The following is a 20,447-nucleotide window of genomic DNA, read 5'->3' as shown; positions in this document are numbered from 1 at the left end:
TGGCGAGAGGGAGAAATGATAAAACGGATTCCTGGGACATTAGCCGTTTTTGTTCAGTAGTCATTTCGACAGCCACAAGAATGTATCTCTTTAAATCAGGTATGTCACCATATTTTTAATTACTTAAATGCTGTTAATTTTAATAACAATTTAAATAAATAAAAATAAATACATGGCACGGCTGTACCTAGTTTAAGCACAAGTTGAATACTAATGAGATTTTTTCTTTGATTAGCTTGAAATTTTTTAAATCTTTTGAAATATATGGAAAATCTTCGAAATTTTTGAAATCTTTTTGAAATCTTTCAAATATTTGTGAAATCTTTTTTAACGCTAAAATTGTTAAACAATATTTTAAAATCCTTTTGAATTTTTTTTAAACTATTGTGAAAATTTGCAAATATTGGTAAAACCATTGAAATATTTATAAACTCCTTTCAAATTTTACTAAAATCTTTTGAAAAATGTTTAAATCTTGTATCAATGTTCGTGAAATCATTGTGAAAACTGTGTAATCTTTTGTTAAATTGTTGAAATCTTTGTGAAACCATTTAGATCTTTTCAAATATTTCTGAATTTTATTGAAATATCTTTAATGATTTGCAATATTTGTAAAATCTTTGTGAAATCATTCAAATATTTGTGAAATATTTTGAAATCCTTGGAACGCTTTTAAAATCTAATGTTGGTTTTGAAATATTTTTTAATTCTTTAAAGTCTTTTGAAATATTTGAAAACTTTGAAATTAAAAAAAAAAATTGAAATCTTGTTGACACCTTTGTGAAATTATTGTCGGAACTTTAAAATCTTTTTAAATTCATTGAAATCTTTTAAAGTATTTCAAATTATTTGAAATATTTTTTAATGTATCTGAAATCTTTGAAATTTTGTGAAATGTTTGTGAAATAATTTAATTCTTTTCAAATATTAAAAAAATCTGAAATTAAAAAAAATATTTCTAAACCTTTTTGAAAATTTTATGAAAGCAATGTGAAAACTTTGAAACTTTTGTGAAATCATAGAAGACGTTGTGAAACCATTAAAACATTTTTAAATATTTTTAATATCTGAATTTTGTTGGAAGCATTTCGGAATCTTTTTCAAATTTTTCTAAAGAATTAAAAACTTTTTAAAAACTGAAATTTTCTTCAATATTTTATATAATCATAAAATGATCAAATCCGAAATTTTACATCAACATCATCTGTATTAATCAATAAATATTATTTTTTACTATAAAAAGTCTCCATTCACTACATATTTTTTGGATAATTTGAAATTTAATATTAATTAAATACAAAAATTTACCACTTTCAAAAATGGTCACAATAGTTTTTTTTATTTTAATTTTAAAATGTTAGTATGGCGGCAGACAATCGTAATCAACAAAAATATCCTATTAGAATTTAAATATCATTTAAACTAGGTCCATGCTTGCTAGGAAAAATAAAATATTTCGTAACAAGTTACATTATCATAATGCGTGTATAAAATTTAAAAAAATTAATGGTATGAAATATTTTTCAGGAATTTTGCTATTCATGGTCGGCCTTTCTGTCGCAGATATTGCTTTTGAATTCAAAAAAGCTGAAATCGTTCCTGATGTTATAACCAAAGCTCCCACTGAAGAAGTTGAGGTAAATTATAATTTTATTGTCTTCTGGAAATTTTATTAAAAAAATGTTAAATTTATTATATTTATATTTTTTGTTAATATTTATTTATAATTTTATTATAATAATTTAAAATAAATTGTAAGGATTTTAAATTAAAATTTAAGAAGTTGAATTCACAATTTTAATATATGAATATTATTATATAAATATTAAAACTTAAATAATAAGGGTAATATTTAAAAAGTTACTATAAATATATAATTAATAAAAAATATTAAAAAAAAAAAACAGGTAGAATATGGAAATAAAGAGGTCAAGTTTGGTGAAGAATGGACACCAACACAGGTGAAAAATGCACCGGAAATTGATTACGAGGACGATGAAAACGCCTTTTATACTTTGATGATGACAGGTATTTTATACAGCGACACATTTAAAACAGATGATATTTTTAAAAATTTTGAAACTGAAATGTCAGAAAACCGGAAAAGAGTGGTCGGATTTCAGAATCATATAGTATAAATTTTTCTCGGCAAACGTCGTTGATCCCTGGACACTTTTCGAAAAAGTTTCGAATTTAAATTGTAGAAGTATGGTTTTAAAATCTTTTGAAATTTATCAAAATATTTTTCCAAATGTTGTAAAATCATTAGGAAAACTTTGAACTCTTTGTGATATCATTGATATCTTTGTGCACTCTTCTTTTTTTAAATCTGATTTTTTTTTAATATTTTGAAATCTTTAAAAAAAATTTCAAATCTCTTTGAAATCTTTTCAAATAAAAAATTTTTGTGACATTAGTGGGAAAAATTTGAGATGTTTGTGATATCATTAAAATATTTGCGAAATTTTTGTAAAAACATTTGAAATATTTTGATATAATACGTTAACCTTCTTTTTCTTTGAAAAATTTTGAAATCTTTAAAAAAAATTTTAATCTATTTATTTATATATTTATATATTTTGAAAGCGACGTGAAACTTTTGTGTAATATTTGTGTAATCGTTGAAATCTTTAAAAAAATTTAAAAACTAACGATCTTTAATACTTTAAAATCTATGTGAAATGTTTGTAGAGTCTTTGAAATTTTCATAAATCTGTTTGAAAACATTTACATTTTTTGAAATGTTTAAAACTATTTGAAATCTAAATTTTTTTGTGAAATTATTGGGAAAAATTTGAAATGTTTTTAATATCATTACAATTTTTGCGAAATCTTTGTAAAAACATTTGAAATATTTTGAACTAATTCGTTGATCTTCTTTTTCTTTGAAAAATTTTGAAATCTTTAAAAAAAATTAAAAATTAATTTATTAATATATTTTGAAATCTACGTAAAACATTTGTGAAATCTTTGTGAAATCATTAAAATCTTTACAAATATGTTTTAAAACTAGCGTTTTTTAATGTTTTAAAATCTATGTGAAATGTTTGTCGAGTCTTTGATATTTTTTTAAAATCTGTTTGAAAACATTACAATTTTTTAAAATGTTTTAAACTGTTTGAAATCTTTTAAAATCTTTTGAAATATTTGTGAACATTTTAAAATGATCTTAAATGATTTGAGATATTTTAAAATCTGGTGAAATCCTTTGAAATATTTTTGAAACCTGTTTTTTTTTTTCAAATGTTTTAGAATCTATATGAAACGTTTGTGAAGTATTTGAAATTTTTAAAAATCTTGATGAAGTCATTAAAATGTTTTGAAATTTTTTTAAAATCTTTGGACTTTTTTAAATCCTTCCCGAAATTATTGAAATATTTGTGAAATCTTTTCAACTAAGTAATTTGTTGATATGTATATTAAATTTGGTTAAATGTTAGAAACTGTAATATATTATTTTTGAGGAGTGCCTTTACTCATATAACGATGTTTAAATAAATACAAGTAGTTGCAAAAAAATAGGATCGCTTATAAAAAAATGTAAAAATTGGTAATTCTGTTTTTAAACAAAAAACTAATAGAAAAAAAAATCAAATTTGTTTGAAATATATTTAACTTTTATTATCAAAAAAGTGCTGCATTCGGATAAAAAATAATAAGCTGTAGACTAATTTATTCAGAAAAACGTTTTACTGATTAATAATAATAATATTATATAATTAATATTGTATATTTTTATACTTATTGTTTATTAATTTTCTATTTTTTATTTTTTATTATTATTCTAATAGCAATTTATTTGTTAAAATTTTCTGAACACTTATATTCTTCTTTACATATTACGTAACATTATTTTAAATCCTTTTACCTTCCCAAACCCTAACTTCAGTTACGTAACATTTTTTTTTGTATTAGTTTAAAAATTTTAATAGAGGTTTTGTAAATTAAAATAGATTTTTAGGATGAAGTGCGGTATAGAAATAAATTAGACAATATTTTGACGTAACACAAGAATGCTTTTTTGATATTTTTTTAGTTACACGCATTTTCAAATTATTTACAAGAACAGAAGTATCAGCCGTTTTTTTAGAATTATAAAAGTTTTATCATTTTCATGAGATAATTAGGAAAGAATTTTAAAGATTTAAGATGTGTCGAAAAAAGAATGTAGAAGATTTAAAAAATATATATTTTATTTTAATGGATTTTACAAATTATTAGAAAAATTTTAGCCTTTTCAGTAGATATTTAGGTCTTTTATAATTTCAGAAGAAATAATAAATATTCCATAAATTTTCGGATACGCTTCCAAGGTTTCAAATATTTAAAATCTATGCAAAGACTCTTGAATTCCTAAAAATATTTTAAAATGAATACAATTATTCTTGAAATTTTGAAATATCATTTAAAATGTAAAAAAATTACCTCAAAACCTTCAAAAATTTCTTACGAATTGAGGAAAATTATAAAAGATTTTTGAATATTTCAGATTCGCCAACGAAAAATCTAGATTAAAAAATATACATATTTTACGGAATTTTACAAAATAATAGGAAAAGTTCGAGCCATTTTAAAATTAAATATCTACACAATACTTCTTAAATTAAAAAAAATTGTTTTCATCTGACTGGAATTTTTATTGAAATTTTGAAATTTTCCTAAGAATTTAAATAACATTTATTTCTTTACTTGAGACCTGTCAAAGTTATTTTAATTAAGGGCATAATATACTTTACCATATGGGTTTTCAGTTTTCTATACATTTTTTTAACAATTTTTTATTTGAAAAAAAAACATTAGTGTCCAGACGTTTGCGTTTTTAACGTCTGACTTTTTTTTTGTTTAAAAACTTTCACATAAATCTGCATTTTTTAAAATCTTCTGCAGTATAAACATCTTCTTTATTCTCCTTAAATCTTCGCAATATTTATAGAATTTTATTGTTTAATTTATTTTTTATCTTGTAATGTTACCAAATTGACACATTTTGTTTTAAAATCTTCTTCTCTTTCTCGAAATTTAGGGAAATATTTGATGTTTCAAAATCTTTTTTGAATTTTCTTCTAAAGCTCATTTTTCAAATTAAAAAATCTAAAGAAACTGTTTTTGGAATCTAAAGAATTTATGTCATTATCCTGCATTTTAAAAAAGTCCTAAAATATCTTATCAATTTTCATTGTTTTTTAAATCGTTTAAAAACTTCTAAATATCTTTTAAATTTACTATAATTTGTTCGAAAATTATATATTTTGGCACGATGTTGCTTTAAAAGCTTGTAAACACTTTTTTTTTTTTAATTTTATGATATAATTTAAAAAGTTTTGTAATCTTTTTTAATGAGCACTTATAACTCATTAGTAAAAAATTGTTTGAAATTTTCCCATGAATCTAAAATATATATTTTTTCTTCTCTTCTCGCCCTAAAAAATTAAGTTTACCTAAATTTGAATTAAATCCTGGAAAATTGAAATAATTGTATTAAAATTTTTCATTTATTTTTAACAATTTTGAAATCTTTGAATTTTAAAATTATTATTTCAGAATGAAATATTAACTGCTTAAAATTATCCCATAACTGTTTAAAAAAATGTCATCTCAAAATCTTTCAAAATTATTAACACGCTTCTATTGTTCTAATTCTTAAAATGAGTTTTTGTTTCAATAACTCCCTATTCTTGCAGTGATTTTTGGCTATCATATTTTTCGAATTAAAAACTGTAAAATATTTGAAAAAATTCTGTAAACAAAGTCATGTTTTTATATTTTTTGTATGAATTTTTTTGAATTTTTGAATTTTTTTAAAATTTTTCTCTGAATTTTCTTTTTTCTATGAATTATTCTTTTAACAAATCAATTAAAAATTTTACAATAATGATTTCTGAATGTGATATTTTCTAAAATTACAAAATCATAACTTTTTTAAAATTAAAATGTGCATATGTTATTTACACTACAATGCGTATAACATCATGAAGAATATTTTCTGTAAATTTCATAAAAAAAAATCAAAAATTAGCTAAATTATGGCGAGTCGAAATCAAAAAATACAAGAACAAATTATTTTCTAAAAAGCGGGGGTTTTTAGTTTTTTTCGAAAATGGATAAAGCTACCATTTTTTTTAGCAAAAGTCAAAATTTGTTTGATAAATTTCCAGGGGCCTTTCCCGTGCAGCGAAAAAAATTTATATAGGTGATTATAGAAATCAGTTCCTCAATTGTTAGCAAAATTTTTTTTTATTTTTCTGATCATTTTTCTGTGAATAATTCTTTTAACAAATCAACTAAAAATGTTATATTAATGATTTCTTTATGTCATATTTTGCAACTTTAGAAATTTATAACCTTTGATTAAACAAAAATGTTGATATGTTATTTACACTACAAGACGTATAACATTAAAGCGAATATTTCGTGCAAATTTCATTAAGAAATTCCAAAACTTGACTGAATTATGGCGAGTCGAAGTAAAACAAACGCAAGAAAAAATTCTTTTCTAAAAAGGGGGTTTTCGCGTTTTATGCGAAAAAGAAAAAAGTACAACTTTTCCATCTAGAAAAAAATATGCTCAATTAAATTTCCTATAAGACTATGTACTATTAAAAGTAAAAGTCGAAAATTGTTTGAAAAGTTTCCAAGGGGCCTTCTCTGCTCAGCAAGAAAATTGTTTATAGGCGTTATAAAATCCGGCCCCTCAATTTTTAAACAAGACTTTGACCTTTTTTTCCTAGATCCCGATGCACCGAGTCGTACGAATCCCACATATCGTGAATTTTTACATTGGTTGGTCGGAAATATTCCTGGAGATCATATTTCCAAAGGTAAAATTTTGGCCCCTTATGTTGGCTCTGGCCCCCCGAAAGGATCTGGACTTCACAGATACGTCTTTTTGGTTTACAAGCAGCCTGGACAAATTAATTTTGAGGAATTTCAGTTAACTTCTAATGGAAAAGAAGGTCGTCGAAAATTCTCGGCCAAGAATTTTTCAGAAAAGTACCAATTGGGTGATCCAATTGCCGGGAATATGTTCCAGGCCCAATGGGATGAGTCCGTCCCCCAGTAAAAAGGAGCGTTTTTCACATGTTTTTATTCTTTTATTTGGCTGATATAATATTAATAGTCATGCTTTAAAATGTATATCCATGTAAAAGTAAAGGTGGTTAAAAAAAGAGTTATTTTTTAAATTGCAATTAAAATAAAATAAGCAATTTTTGAAAAATGGACTTGAAAAATATTTTTTAAATTTTAATGAAATTCAGGGGAAATATTGGAACCAAAAGAAACAATTTGTATTGAAGCTATTTTACAAAAAGAATAATTAAATAAATTAAATCTTTTTTGGACCACTCTGATGAAAGTGAATAAAAAATAAATAAAATGCTTTCTACTATAATAGTCTCGATTTTTTCTAGTTTCATAATTAATTATGACTTATTATTATTAAACTAAATTTTTTTTTGATACCATATACAATAATTGTTCTTAAGAATCTTTTAAAGATATCCTGAAAATTTTATTTTAACACAAAATTTTCCTTCGTAGTTATTTATAATTAAAGTTTAATCTATATTTATACTCCCGATAGGGTAATTATAGATCAAAATTTTTGATCCTTAATAAAAGTATTTTGTTAAATATCTTAGTAAGAATCCTTAGGTATGTTTAGAAAAATAATTTTTGACAAAAATATAAAAATCTATTTGATACATAATTATCCCGTTTGACGATAAGGAATTTATTTTTTTTAAATATAGAGCCCCCACTATTTTACATACGGGGGGGACTTTCTTCGACTCTCCTCCAAATATTTATTTATTGCAGGATAATTTTTTTGCTTTCTCTTCTTTTTCTATTTAAATGTGAACTTAATTTGTGAAACCAAATAAGAAAATTTAACAATCTTTTTTTATGTTATTGGTTTTGACTATGCAAAATTTATTAAATAATTTGATGTTAATTGTTTTTTGTTTACTACTCAAAAATAAATATTTATTTCATGCAAACCCAGGCAAACCCAGGCCTTTCAGATTGCCGGTCTGATGCTCTTACCCACTAAGCTACAAAGAGACGAGATCAATTTCTTCACAACCCTTACAAGTTGAATTCTGACGTAATTCCTTCTACTTGTAAGATTAATTTTTCAAATATTTGAATGTTTTTTTTCTTATGTTAGCTATTTGGTTTTAAACATTTTAAACTATTTTTTATTAAAAGTTCATTCTTTCGGTTGAAAAGTCCATTATGAAAATTTTGATTAAAGTTTATCTTTTCTTAGCTAAAAATTGTATTATTTTCTTAAATATGTTATTAATCTTTAAAAAAGTCAACAACTTTGTTAAAGCGCCATAATGATTGGTTAAAAAATTGAACTGTTTTGTTGAAAATTTGTCATTTTGGCTTGAAATTTTTAAAATTTGGTAGCAAATTAAAAAATATAATCTTTTTTGTTTAAAACTGCAACCACCAGGTTAAAATTTAATCTGCTTTGGTTGAAAATGATCTTTTTTGTTTAAAATTCAGATTTTTTGGTTAAAACTGATATATTTTGCAGAAAATTCGTATTTTTGGACCAAAAATGCAAGAATTTGTTAGAAAATTCTACAATTTGCTCTAAAGTTGAATTACTATGTTGAAAATTTAAAAAAAAAAACTGTTTTACTGTTCCTTTTTTGATTGAGAATTGATTTCTTTTAATTAAAAATTGAACTATTTGGTTGAAAATTCATGTATTTTGTTAAAAATTCATCCTCTGTGGTAAAAAATTAATCTACTTGTTTGAAAATGTAACTATTTATTGGAAAATTTATTATAGAAAATCAATTTTCTTGGTAAAAAATGCAACTGTTTTGGTTCAGCATTAATCAGTTTTAGTAAAAAATTTAAATAACTCGTTGAAAATTCGTTTTTTATGTAGAAATTCAACTGTTTATTATTTAGAATTAAAATTTCGCAATTCACTTATTCAGCTGAATATTGATTTTTTGTATAAAAAATTTCACAGGATGAAAATTCAACTAATTGGATAAAAATTAACTACTTAATGAAAATTCGAATTAGTTTTCGAATTAGTTTAAAATTGAATTATTTGGTTGTCATTTTTGTAGAAAGTTTGTCTTTTGGCCTAAAAAATTACAAATTTTGGATGAAATATTTGTTCTTAATTGACTAAGAAACCTATTTTGTCTTTTTTATTTAAAAATTAATCATTTCAGTTTAAAAATTCAACACTTTGGTTCAAAGTTGAACTCATTTAATAAAAATTTAATTATTTGTTTGAAGATTCGTAAATTTAGTTGAAAATTCATCTCTGGCTGAAAATGGAACTCTTTGCTGAAAAATGAGTTTTTTTTTAAATTAATTTTTATAACTGAGCATTGATCTCTTATAGATTGAAAATTTGCCTGTTTGATAAAAATGTATATTTTTGGGTTAAAAGTCAACTGTACTATAGAAAAAGACTTTTTTTTTGTTTGAAAATTTATCTCCACTAGTAGAAATTTCCTCTTATGTGTTAAAAATTGAACTATTTAGTTGAACATGTATCCGTTGGGGTTGAGGATTCAACTTTTTAGAAATTATTTTTTAAATTACAAATAAATATTTTGTTACTTTAAATAAAATTCTTTATTTTTTTACATGAAAATTCAACAATCTGTATAAGATTTAATGTATTTTGTTGAAATTCGACCTTTTTGGTGAAAAAATAATCTTCTTGGCTGATTAAGCGTCTTTGAGGTGAAATTTATATAAAATATTTACATATCTTTTGGTTGAAAATGCTATGGTTTGGATGAAAATAAACCTATTTTGGTTGAGGATTCAACTTTTTAAATGAAAATTAAGTTTTTGAGAATAATAATTATTTTCGGATTATAAATTCAATTGCAGTTTGAAAAATGAGTTTTTTTAAAATTGCAAATAAGCTTTTTTTACTGAAAATAAGTTTCTTTAAATGAAAATTTACCTATTCCATTTTGCTTAAAAATCAAAATGTTTTAGATGAAGAATTAAACTAATATTTGGCTAAAAAATTAATGTTGTTAGTTAAAAATGCAACCATTGGTAAAAAATTATGTATTTTTTGAGAATTCGTTTTTTGTAATAAAAAATTAATGTATTTGGTTGAAAATTTATCTTTTTGTTAAAAGTCCAATTCTTTGGTTAACAAAAAAATTGAAATATTCCATTTTTGGTTAAAAATTGATCTCTTTTAGTTGAAAATTCAACTTTTGTTAAAAATTGGTCTTCTTGAATTGAAAATTCATCTCTATCCGTAAGAATGTCATCCTTTTTAGTTAAAAATGCAACTATTTTGTTGAAAATGCACCTTTTTTGTAGATATTTTCTCTTTTTGTTAAAAATCCAACTCCTTGCTGACAGATGGAACCACTTTGTAAACAAAATTCTTCAATTAATTTTTTTAATTGAAAATGTAACTATTTGTTTTAAAATGAGCTTTTTTGTCGAAAAAAATTTTAACGAAAATTCAACTATCTTTTTCAAAATCTATATATTTTGTTGAAAATTCGTCCTTTTTGGGTATAAACAATTTTGTTGTTGAAAGTTTCATCTAATTATCAACTATCACATTTTTGTTTGAAAATTCAACTGTTTTGTTGAAAATTAATTTTCATTTATAATTAAGAATTAATTTTTCTACTTAAAATTTAATTGTTCTATTTTTGTTTAAAACTTAATCTTCTAAAATTAAATAATTAACTGTTTTCTAAATAAATTATGTATTTTGTTTACAATTCGTCATTTTTGGTGGAAAATTAAACGTTTGGGTTGATATTTTCTCTTTTTGTTGAAAATTCAACTCCCTGTTTGAACATGGAAACACTTAATAAAAAAAATTGAATTAATTTTTGTAATTGAAAATGTAACTATTTGTTTGCAAATTAGCTTTATTGTTGAAAAATTCATATTTTGGTTTACAAATTTAATTGCACTACAGAAAATTCGATTTTTGAATCGAAAAATTATTCCTTTTAGCAGAAATATAATATTTTTGTGGCTACAAATATAACTGTTTTGGTTGAGGATTCAACAATTTTGTTGAAAATTTGATTTTTACATGAATTTTAAGTTTTTCAGTTTTGATTTGAAATTTATCTTTTTTTAATAAAAAATTCAACTATTTTTTAAAGAATTAATGATTTTTTTTTAAATTCAGCATTTTTGGTAGAAATTTAATCTTCATGGTAGCCAATTTGTCTTTTAGGATTAAAACAACTTTTTGGTGTAAATTTCATCCACTTATCAACTATTACATTTTTGGTTGAAAATTCATCTTTTTAACTTAAAAATTCTACTCGTGAGTTAAAAGTTTACTTTCTTTTCTAAAATTGATTTAATTCGTTGAAGATTTATAATTTATTAGAAATCGAATCTCTTTGTTTAAACATTTAACCTACTTTTTCAAAATTTTATTTTTCTTGGAACATTAAATTATTAAATTTTTTAACTAAAAATCTAACTATTTGATAGAAGAAAATTAATTTCGTAATAGAGAATGAGTTTTTTTCTTCAAAATTTATCTATATTTGTATAAACTTATTATTATTCTTTTAGTTACAAATACAATTGGTTGTTTGAAAAAGAATCTGTTTTTGTCAAAAATTCAACTATTTTGTTGAAAACTCGTCTTTTTTGGTTCTCCAGTTTTAGATTTAAAATAAAAATAATTTCTTGCTTAAAATATAAATTATTACACTTTTCGTTGAGAAATCATCTTTTAGGTAAAATTCAGCCACTTGTTTGAAATTTGAATTATTTATTTAATTAATTTATAAAATTAAGATCCCCCCTCAAATTGCACTATGTTATTTTTTAATTACCCCTAAAATAAATTCAAGAAAAAATGGTCAGCATAAATAAAGCAAGAAGAAATAAAATTTCGAATTAATTAAAAAAAATGAAGTTTATGAGTTCCTCTATTTGTTCAGTTAAATGACATCTTAGCTGGGTTTTCGAGAGATACCGTTTTTAATTTACCCAATTATCATAATTGTAAACAATTTTTTTTAAATCGACATTGGTATCTCTGATTTTAATTTTTTTAAATGAATTGAAAAATAAATAAAAACAACAAAAAAATAAAAATGATAGATATTTGTTCCCTTCAGATAATTTTTTTAGCATTAAGCTAATTGAAAAATTTCGTTCGATTCAAATTTATTCAAATTCAATCTCGCCTTGCTTTTTTACTCTTATATGGCATAAAAGTGAACGTAACTTAAGGCTTTTTGACTGGCGGGGAGAGCATATAACTTTCTTCCCGACGCGTTGGCTACAACTTTAGTAGCCAGGAACAAAGAATGAAGCATCTAGTATCAGGTAAACCAAGAAAATTTTTATACTTATTCTTAAATATAACAATTTTCATTCTGAGTTTTTTATTTTTTTTATAAACAATATTTCTTACTGTATTTAATTTTATGGATTGCTTTATTTTTAAATAATATTAATCAACATAATAAGTCACATTTGACCTACATTACATTCATTATAAAACGAACTTTTTTATAACGATTTTTTATAACTAATGCTCACAGGAAGCTATTAAAATTTTCATGGACGTTGTAATTAAATTATTCAAACATTTAAATGCAACTTTCATTTTAATTTTCTTGTGTAAAATCATGTGGGAAATCACTTATTTTAATTTTTTCACTTCTTATTTATCATTTTTATTATTATTATACTTATTTTTTGTCTTGAAAACGAAAATCAACCAAAATAATAATAATAATTATTATTTCAATTAAAAAATTATAATAGCAATTTTTAACTCTTAAAAGTAATTTATGACTAAAATTGTTTTTAAATTAGCATGTTTTCAAAAAGGGTTGATATTATATCATATAATTTATTTATTTATTTATAGCAATTTTCCTTTGCACGGTCGCTTTTTCGATTGCAGAAGTGCCCGATGTTAAAACTAAATTTGAAGAAGCCAAAATTGTGGCTGACATTATAGAAACAGCTCCAACTGACTTAATTGAAGTAAATAAAAAATTTATACAATTTTAAATGAAATTTTGTTTGTTTTTACTTTTTCTTCAAAAAAGGTAAAAATTCATTTTTTTTCTAGGTAAAATATGACAATACATCGGTGATCCTTGGGAATGAATTGACACCAACAGCAACGAAATTTATTCCCCACATTGATTACAAACACGATGGAGGAGTTCTTTACACTTTGTCTATGACTGGTAAGTTTATAAATGATATTCTTAGATTTAAAAACGAATCTATATTTAATTATAAAATATAAAATTTGTTTAATTTTATTTGTATATTTTAATTATTTTCTTATTTATATAAATCTACTACATATTATTTGCAAACGAAAATGTGAAAAAATTGTTAAGTGAAATCAAAAGAAGAGTTTAATTTTTATATTTTTGAATTCCAGTGGTTTGAATTTGTATCTGAATATTCATCGAAAAAAGAAAAAAAAAGAAATATATGGTAGTTGTCGCGTTTCACGACCTCATCAACTTTCACTATAAAACCGGTTTTCTGTTGTTCAGTTTTCAATCAGTATTTATACTAACTTTTATTTTATGAATAAAAAATATTTCAATTTGTAATATAGAAATAAAAAACTAATTATATTTTTCTGGTTTTCTATATGAATTATAATTTTACTAGACAAGTAAAACGTTCTCGGTTATTTTTCTGTTTCACGCAATTTTTGAACTAAAAAATAAAATTGATATTATTCGAGATATTATTAATTTCATAATATCTCAAAAAATCTGAAATAACGGAAAAGAAAAGCTAAAACAATATTTTTGATAATTGACGATAAAATTAACAAAATTATTTCGTATTGTGATTCTTCTTTTGAACCTCACGGTTTTGTTAGAAAATAGCTGATTTTCAGTGAAAAAAAGTTAACATAACCTTAAATTGTTTCAAATATGTATATATATATTTTTAATTTATGTCAAAATTTCCGGTGAAAACTGCTATCTTAACCTAGAGTTCTACACAAATTTATAGTTTTATATGAAATTTTGTGATTTTTCAAACAAAAATACCGATTTCCGCTTTAAAACACCAACATAATCTATAGTTCTTTAAAAGTTGTGAATATTCTTTGAAATATAATATTTTTATTAATGAAAAAACCAATTTCTGGATTGATAATACTAACATACCACAACAGAAAATTATTCAGAATAATAACAATAAGACAATAACCAATTTTCCATCAGAAATGCTAATATAACCTCAAACTGTGCAATATTCATTTAAATCGAATTATAATAATTTTTGTTTATAATGCCAATTTTTTGTGTATAATGCTAGCATAACCTAAAATGTAAAAAAAAATATAAATCTATAAAATATAATGATCTTTGTTAAAAAAGCTGATTTTATTTGAAAAACGGTAGCAATGTCTGAAAAACTTAAAAAAAGTAAATCTTGTTTGAACTGTTTGAACTAAAATGATTTTTATTTGTGAATACGAACTTTTGGTGTAAAACACTAACATGACCTAAAATTGATCAATTTTGTTATAAAAATACTAACCTTCAAGGAAAAATACTGTCATTATACAAGATTGTTAAAAGATTGTAAATATGATTTAAATTAAAATGAGATTTGTTTTAAAATACCGATTTTTGTTGGGAAACGTTAACATAACCTTATATTAATAAGTATATTTGATAAGACCCAGTGGGCACAAAGTTTGGCGACGTCTTTACGACATCGTTAGAACATCTTTACGACAACTTTACGAAATCCTACGTCCATGCCGTTACAGTGTCTTTACGATATCGTAAAGACACTGTAACGACATGGACACAGGATGTCGTAAAGATGTCGTAACGATGTCGTAAAGACGTCGCCGAATTTTGTGCCCACTGGGGAATCAAATCAAACCTTTTTTGGACCGTCAATGTAAATATGATTAAGAATTTTGTTTGTAGGTGTTACGGCCTTTATTAACTTAAAAGAATAAAAACGAAATTACTGAAAATTTCGTTTATTAATATTCTGACGTTTCGACTATCACTGCGTGTCTTTTTCAGAGAATCTAAAAAAATAATATATAAATAACGATCGTTTCATACATGTAATTACAAACAAATTGATTTTTAAACAAATTAAAAGAAATGCAAATACGTGTGCTTATTTCCTTGTAGAAAACAAGAATATTCAATTTTGCAGTCAAACACCTGTCAACAGTTAAGAGTCAATTTTAAAAAATAATACTGATGTGTGTCAATAAATTAAATTAAAATATACAAAAAACGTATCATATAAAAGCTTCATAAAAATTGAAGAGGCTTTTTTTTGAGAATCTACATCTTAATTGATGGAAAACCAAAATCTTTTGGTTTTGTGTATTTTTTAATACTTTGATATATTTTGTTGACATTCAAAATTTCTGTCTGCAAGTTAATCGAAATATTGTGATATTTGTTTATAAAAATAGATTCTATTATGCGTCTTCTATATGTATTTTTTTCTCAAGCAAGAATTTATTTATAACGATCTTCTCAACCTTTTAGAGACTCCTTGAAAATGCGGTAAAGCAACTTTTAAATCCGATTTTTTTGTACGTGCCAACCCGATTATTCTTCTGACTGGAACCATTGTAGATTTCATGAATTCGTTCTCAAATAATCCCAGTAGGCACAAAATATGGGGGCGTTTTTACGACATCGTTACGACATATTTACGACAACTTTAGGACATCCTATGTCCATGTCGTTAAGGTGCCTTTACGATATCGTAAAGACATCGTCAAATGATACGACATATGTACGATATCGTAAAGGCGCCTTAACGACATGGACATAGGATGTCGTAAAGTTGTCGTAAATAAATCGTAAATAAGTCGTAAAGATGTCGTAAAGACGTCGCTAAGTTTTGTGGCCACTGAGATACTATTTATCGAAGGAAACGGATAATTATTTTGAACTAAAGTGATTTTAATTTGATCCAAATTCTCTTCCCTGGATCTAATATCACTTAATTTAATGCATCTATCGATTAAACCTTTTATTAGGCTGATCTTTTGACAATATAAATGATGGGAATTAAAGTTAAGATATCTATCAGACCATGAAGCTTTTTTTAAATCAATTGGTAATTGACTTCAGCTGTTTTTATAATTTGTAAATCAAGATAATTTATTGAATTATTATGTTCAAGTTCAAATTTAAACTGTATGGAATTTTCATGACTGTTAAAAGTATTTATAAAATAGGTTAAAGTTAAAATTTTCCCAAGCTCTTGTTCTAGTAGCGACTAAAAATTTATCTTTCGTTATTTTAGTTAGATTTTTATGTTGTATTAGTTTTTCTTCGATGCAGTCTAATGCTAAATTTAATAAAGTCTTTAAAAACATCGAAACAATGTCCAATGAAACTATAGAATGTGTTAAAGGAACTTTAATTTTTTTTAAAGTTTCCTTTAAATCCCAGTTATTTTAAAAAAATGATTCTGTGTTATCTGAAACCGGTTTTAAAACATTATAAGTATATTTGGTTAAGTTATAAGTAGAAGATCCAATTGTGGACACAATCTCCATTTCACATTGGGTCTGTGTATTTTTGGACGAGAATAAGATACAGTACTATTATGTGTTTTTAATTTATATGTCGTTTGTTAATTTATTAATATTTTCTTTCTCCCATCGAATACCCAGTGGGCACAACGTTTGGCGACGTCTTCACGACATCGTTACGACATATTTATGAAAACCTTACAAAATCCGATGTCCATGTCGTTAAGGTGTCTTTAGGATATCTTAAATAAGTCGTATGATCTGACGATGTCTTTACGATATCGCAAAGACACCGAAACGACAGGGACATAGGATGTCGTAAAGATGTCGAAAAGATGTTGTTACAATGTCGTAGCGATGCCGTAAAGACGTCGCCAAATTTGGTACCCACTGGGTAGCTATATCATTACATTTTTCTTTTATTATTAGAACAAGATTAGTTTCAATCTTTTTATACAAATTATCATTGTTGAGGATGTTTTCCACAATTTTATTACAATTATCTCTATCAACTGCTACCGGTATGTTGCCTATGTCTGCATTTACAAAAATTAGATATTTATTAACCTTTTGAAAATTTTCAGCAACGTTGAATATTTTCAAGGTTTTTAAAGTTATTATTTCGATTATGGTTTAATATTAATTTAGTAACTGTTTTTATGATACTAAGTCTCTGATTTTCATGATCTACATTTTTAAAACAATTTTCTATACTAGCAACCATGTTATTGATAGATAACTTATTAACATTGAAAGAAATACCCAAGGTGTTACTGCCCAGTGGGCACAAAATTTGGCGACGTCTTTACGACAGCGTTACGACATCTTTACGACATCTTTACGACATCTTTACGGCATATTTACGACATCTTTACGACATATGTACGGCATCTTCACGACATCTTTACCACATATTTACCACATTCTATTTTCATGTCGTTTCGGTGTCTTTGCGATATCGTAAAGACATCGTCAGATAGTTCGACTTATTTACGATATCGTAAAGACACCTTAACGACATGGACATAAGATGTCGTAACCATGTCGTGAAGACGTCGCCAAACTTTGTGTCCACTGGGTGAGTGCTGAGTGTTTCACAACGTTGTTGGAACGTAAACCATTATTTTGATTGTAACAATATTAAAATTCTTGCTAGAGAAAAATGCATACAAAAGACGCATTGTAATTCTTTTTATTTGAATAAACCAGTTTTTGATGTCAAATACGTAACCCAAAAAAATTTCTAATCTTGGACGAATTGCAATGCTTTTTTTTAGAATGCAAATTTTGTTGAGTGAGACGCTAACATAACCTAAAATAGTTGAAATATGTGAATTCGTAAATTTAGTTTTTAAAATGTTAAATTTAGGATATAAAACAACTTCAAGTAATAAAAAACCAATGAGCTTAGATTTTTAAAATTTTTATAGATCCTGATGCACCTATAAAAGGATATAATCGTGAATGGCAGCACTGGCTTGTAGGAAATATTCCCGAAAATAAAGTCTCAAAAGGAGAAGTTTTGACTGAATATTTTGGTCCAGCGCCACCCAAAAATGCCAATGCTCATCGATACGTTTTCCTATTATATAAACAAAATCAAGGAGCCATCACTTTTGACGAAAGACGTCTCAGCAACAGGTAAATTTTTATTAAAAATTAGAATAAATAAAAGAAGGTCGAATGCTGTCATCCGGCGTACGATATGGGAGATTTTAATTTTCTCTTCTTTCATTATAAAAATCCAGCCAAATATGCTAGAAGAAAAAATTAAAATTCTCTGTTGAAATTCGTGGAAATAGAACATTAAAATCTGTCAAAAAATGCGGAAACGAAAATTCAAATCACGAAAATACTGCCAGAAGAGTAAATTATAATCCGGCAGTACTTTCTAGGAAAGAAAACTAAACCAAGCAAAAAATGCAGGAAGATAAAATAAAATCTGACAAAATATGCTGGAAGAGAAAATAAAAATCCAGCAAAATATACTGAAAGAGAAAATTAAAGTACGGCAAAGTATGCCGGTAGAGAAAATAAAAATTCGGTCAAATATGCTGAAAGAAAAAATAAAATGGGCGAAATTGCCTGAAACAAAAATTAAAGTCCAGCAACGTATGCTGGCAGAAAAAATTTAAATTCGGGAAAATATGTTAGCGAAAAATTTGCTGCGTCAAAAGTAAAATGTGCTAGAAGAGAAACTTAAAATCAAGCCAAATTTTCTCAAATATAAAATCAAAATATGGTAAAATTTGCTGATAGAGAAATTCAAAATCCGGGACAATATCCCAGAAGTGAAAAGCAAAATCGGGCAGAATTTGCCTGAAGAGGAAATTAAAATGTCGAAAAATATGCCAGAAGAAAATAATAAAATCAAGACAAATTTCCTGAAATTTAAAATTAAAATCCAGAAAAATATGCTCGAACAAATATTAAAATCATGAATTTAAAATTCGGCAAAATATGATAGTGAAAAATTTACTACGTAGGAGCCAAAATTTGCTCAAATATAAAGATAAAAACTGATAACCTATGCGAAGAGAAAATTAAAAACGGACAGAATATGCCCAAAGAAAAAATTAAACTTTTGCAAAATATGCCAGAAGAGAAAAATTAAAATCAACAAAATTTACTAAAATACAAAATTAAAATCTAGAAAAATATGCTGGAACAGGAAATTAATATGAAGAAATAAAAAATTCTAATTCTACAAAATATGCCAAAAGAGAAAATCACAATGCGGTCAAATATGCTAGCGAAGAATTTGCTACGTAGGAGGTGAAATTTGCCGAAATATAAAATTAAAATTCAGAAAAATATGCGAAAGAGAAAAATTCTGATCCCATTATATATTCCGGGATAAGGAATCAAAATCCAGTAAATGTGCCTGAAAATTAAAAATTCCGATTCCTCAAAATATGCCGAAAGAGAAAATCAAATTCTATCGAAAAATGCCTGCAAAGAAAATTAAAATCTGGCAAAATATGACGGAAGAGAAAGCTAAAATTAAAAAAAAATTGCTGTAATAGTAAAATAAAATTCGGCAAGACATGCTGAAAGAGAAAAGTAAAATCAAGCATAATATGTTGGAAGAGAATATCCGGCAAGATATGCACAAGAAAAAATTCTAATCCCACATTATATTCCTCAAAAGAAAATTAAAATGCGGCAAAAACTTCTCAAAGAGAATACACAAATATAATACCTTCTCTGATAAAAATGTAATAACTCTATTTGATTTTATTTATGTTCTAAGCTCCCGCTGTGAATAAATTTGAAATTAAAATTTTTACTTTTATTTTACAGGGACAAAAACAGGAGTCGATTCTCCATTAAGAAATTCGCCAAAAAATATAATTTAGAAGGGCCGATCGCTGGGAACTTCATGAAAGTCAAATATGATGACTATGTTCCAACAGCTCTCAGGCAGCTTGGTTTATAATAAATTTTTCCAATTTTATATCTACTCATGAATATATCGAATAAAAAATGCATGCAGCTATTTAAAGGAGTGCTTATTAGGGTGATCAAGAAATTTTCTTCGGGAATTTCCATGCCTCCCCCCCAATTTGATCGAATTAAAAAAAAACTAAACAAGAATTTTTTGTTTTTAAAAACGATTTATATTTAGGGGTTACACCAGCCTTATAAAACATAAATTAGGTTTAGCCAGTTTTTGGTGCAAATTCTTTTTTTGCAGTTTGCTTGTGTACAAATTGTATCTAATACCTATAAAAATTTATTTTCTACTGATATTCAGAAATTTTTAAAATATTGTAAATAATTTATTATTGTTTATAGCAAATTCCTCTTAGAATGTAAGTAGAAAGTCCCGGTATTCTCTTAATTTTTTGAAATTTTAGTTACGTCGAGGAAATAATTAATTAAATTGAACAAATAATAGTTTAAACAATTATTT

The 20,447-nt window shown here is 24.9% G+C and overlaps 2 protein-coding genes across 2 annotated transcripts; both read left to right on the top strand.

Annotated features, from left to right (window-relative positions):
- Nucleotides 1–7,347, top strand: LOC117169115 (protein D2-like). Its single transcript, XM_033355275.1, has 4 exons — nt 1–99; nt 1,528–1,637; nt 1,908–2,028; nt 6,729–7,347. Exons 1-4 carry the CDS (start codon nt 81–83, stop codon nt 7,058–7,060), a joined length of 582 nt encoding a protein of 193 aa, XP_033211166.1. The 5' UTR covers nt 1–80; the 3' UTR covers nt 7,061–7,347.
- Nucleotides 7,348–12,278: 4,931 nt separating this feature from the next.
- LOC117169153 (protein D1-like) lies at nt 12,279–20,030 on the top strand. Its single transcript, XM_033355365.1, has 5 exons — nt 12,279–12,336; nt 12,887–13,005; nt 13,094–13,214; nt 17,962–18,172; nt 19,835–20,030. The coding sequence occupies exons 1-5, from the start codon at nt 12,318–12,320 to the stop codon at nt 19,968–19,970; spliced, it is 606 nt and encodes a 201-aa protein (XP_033211256.1). The 5' UTR covers nt 12,279–12,317; the 3' UTR covers nt 19,971–20,030.
- Nucleotides 20,031–20,447: the final 417 nt, after the last annotated feature.

Source organism: Belonocnema kinseyi, chromosome 3 (genome assembly GCF_010883055.1).
Source record: "Belonocnema kinseyi isolate 2016_QV_RU_SX_M_011 chromosome 3, B_treatae_v1, whole genome shotgun sequence".
NCBI lineage: Eukaryota > Metazoa > Arthropoda > Insecta > Hymenoptera > Cynipidae > Belonocnema > Belonocnema kinseyi.
The sequence above is the reverse complement of the archived record's forward strand: the minus strand, read 5'-3'. Positions and strand labels throughout refer to the sequence as shown.